The sequence below is a fragment of the Eurytemora carolleeae genome, unplaced genomic scaffold, assembly GCF_000591075.1.
Source record: "Eurytemora carolleeae unplaced genomic scaffold, Eaff_2.0 scaffold1841, whole genome shotgun sequence".
NCBI lineage: Eukaryota > Metazoa > Arthropoda > Copepoda > Calanoida > Temoridae > Eurytemora > Eurytemora carolleeae.
The window spans coordinates 28399-30825 of NW_019402154.1; the positions used below are offsets into that span (position 1 = coordinate 28399).

The 2427-nt window shown below is 31.6% G+C and overlaps 1 protein-coding gene across 1 annotated transcript in view; it reads right to left on the minus strand.

The window, feature by feature from the left end:
• LOC111718010 (CD109 antigen) overlaps positions 1 to 2026 on the minus strand; it is a gene marked incomplete at its 3' end in the record, with an annotated part of 30130 nt that extends 28104 nt beyond the window's left edge. The window contains exons 1-3 of the mRNA XM_023493480.1: positions 1958 to 2026; positions 1504 to 1561; positions 906 to 950 (exon numbers count right to left, since the gene is read on the minus strand). Coding sequence (XP_023349248.1) covers positions 906 to 950; positions 1504 to 1522 — 64 coding nt within the window. The remainder of the gene's footprint in view (positions 1 to 905; positions 951 to 1503; positions 1562 to 1957) is intronic.
• Positions 2027 to 2427: the final 401 nt, after the last annotated feature.

A 2427-nucleotide genomic window follows, 5' to 3' on the forward strand; every position in this document is an offset into this window, starting at 1 on the left:
CCCCCCCCCACACAACTTGTATCATTTTCTAAATTACAATGTATATTGAATATTTAGGGTCTCGGTCCGCTAATCAATAAACCAGTATTTATTCGAGTAGGTTTGTTAATTTTATCCCACCAATCCCACCATATACGTTAAAGTATTGCTTGTTGAAACATTGATATGACATACTACGCTCGCCAGACTTTTAGTACGAACATTATTATATCTATAACAACTGTCATTTCCCTGAATTTCTTCTAATTTGGCGAATTTTTGTTATTACGTTCCTGGAACATGCCAAGCTTAGAACATTCCTGTGGTTCAAATGTGTTCCCTATTAAAACTTAAACTCGGACACAGACCAGCAGAGATGACTACTTTATATAAATTTCTATATCTTAATTTACATGAATAGTGTTTGTATGTTCTCAAAGAAACAGAGACACGAGTATTCCTGAGCTGGGAACTTTTGAATGGTGGATATCGGGATTAATGCTTGATCCACTCTTTTTCTTAATCTTGAGATTAAATAATGCTTGTTCTCCTCATGTTATTAATCTCCAGAGCTAGACTTTAGAATGTGATATTCTTAATCCCGATCTGTTAATTAATCTGGAGATTAAATTCATGAGGACAACAAGCAATATTTAATCTGGAGATTTAAAAAATAGAGTGGATCAAACATTAATCTCGATATCCACCAGTCTAAAGTTTCCAGCTCTGATAAATTAACCGATCGGGATTAAGAATATCCATTCTAAAGTTTTCAGCTCAGAGCTAGGAACTTTTGTTTTGTAATCTGAGCCCGCGATTTAAAAAACCTCAGGAAAATACGGCTCGGGTCTAAGCTTTCTATGGACTTTTTTAATATTTTTTATTGTTTTAATTATAAAGATTTTTTCATTTTAAATTTTTTTTACCTTTTGCGGCTGGTTGGAGAATCACGATGAAAACTAGTAAAATCCCTGAAAATTGAAGGAAATTATCTTTTAAAGAAAAACCATTCACGTAATCTTCAATTAAATTCTATTTAAGTAAGTACATACTTCCTAGAATCTAATGCATTCTTTTAGAAATACGATTTTTTCGGCATTTTTGTGAAATCTTAAAAACAAAAAATAAGCTTGGAAATTACTTATTGAAAAAATTGATTTACTACTTTTGTTGTACATTTTCCACTAGTACAAGATGTAATATTTAGCAAAATTTGAATAAATCTTTTAATATTAATGAAAAACACTGGAAGGTAATTTTGTGCCGTGATAATTTTGCGCTAATTTGCGAATATTGCGGATGAAAATCCTACTTGTGTATCTTTTAATTATACAATCTTTTGTGTACTCATGATATAGAAAATTACATTAAAGGGAGTGTTCGCAAAAAGTCAAAGGGGTATAGGCTGATCCCGAATTTAACTCGGTTTTGATCTCTACTAATTTTACTTCTCTCTGTTTCAGATATATTTTTCGCGAACACATTTAGAAAACAAAATATTATGTTTATTGGGGCACACTGTACCTGTAAGTGAATTAAGCATTGTAACGCCTTTTATTTATCCCATTCCATTCTAGAAATTCTAAATAATAGATATTTTTAACAAAAAAAAAATTCTTTTAATCATGTAGAAAACAGATATTTTCAGTTGTTTTCAATGTAAAATAAAAGATATTTTCTACGGCTCAGTTTGATTTGCCATAATACTTTTGCCATAAATACTTTTGCCATAATTACATTTGCCATAATATATTTGCCATAAATTACACTTGCCATAAGTTACACTTGCCATAATTATAATTAAATTTGATTAGATTATTACAAATTAAATACAAATTACAAATACAGTTCGAATTCGGGTTCGAATTCTAGCTAAGCACATTTTAACCGATCATTATTTCAGTTCTGTAGACGAGGCATTGGCTATACATAGGTACGTGCAGTTGTTGCCTGTCTCGAACCATTGGTTTACCCTTACTTGGGGTCTCAAAGGTCACCAAAGGGTCCTCCATTGTGAGAAAATCTGGAGCTGAACTTGTGTCAACTGTTCTGTTTTAAAACAATAAGAAAACTAAAGTTGGGAATTTTCATGGGGAAATTTCCCGCATTTACAATAAAAAAGACAGATTTATATTTTTTTTTTAATAGAAAATTATGACAAAAGTGATTATAGCAAGTGTAATTATGGCAAGTGTGTCTTATGGCAAGTGTGACTTATGGCAAAGGTATGATGGCAATTTTAATTATGGCAAATGAAACTGCGCCATTTTCGACGCATTTTCGAGTGACCTTCCAGTAGAAGAGGAGCATGTGCGATTATTTTTTATCTATCTGAAAATTGATCATTTCTAATCAAAGGAGGTTCTCTAAAAAAGTGACTTTAGAATAAATGAAGCTGATGCGAAGAAGGAAATTGTCAGAATTGACACTTTTCTCGATAAAAAAGAC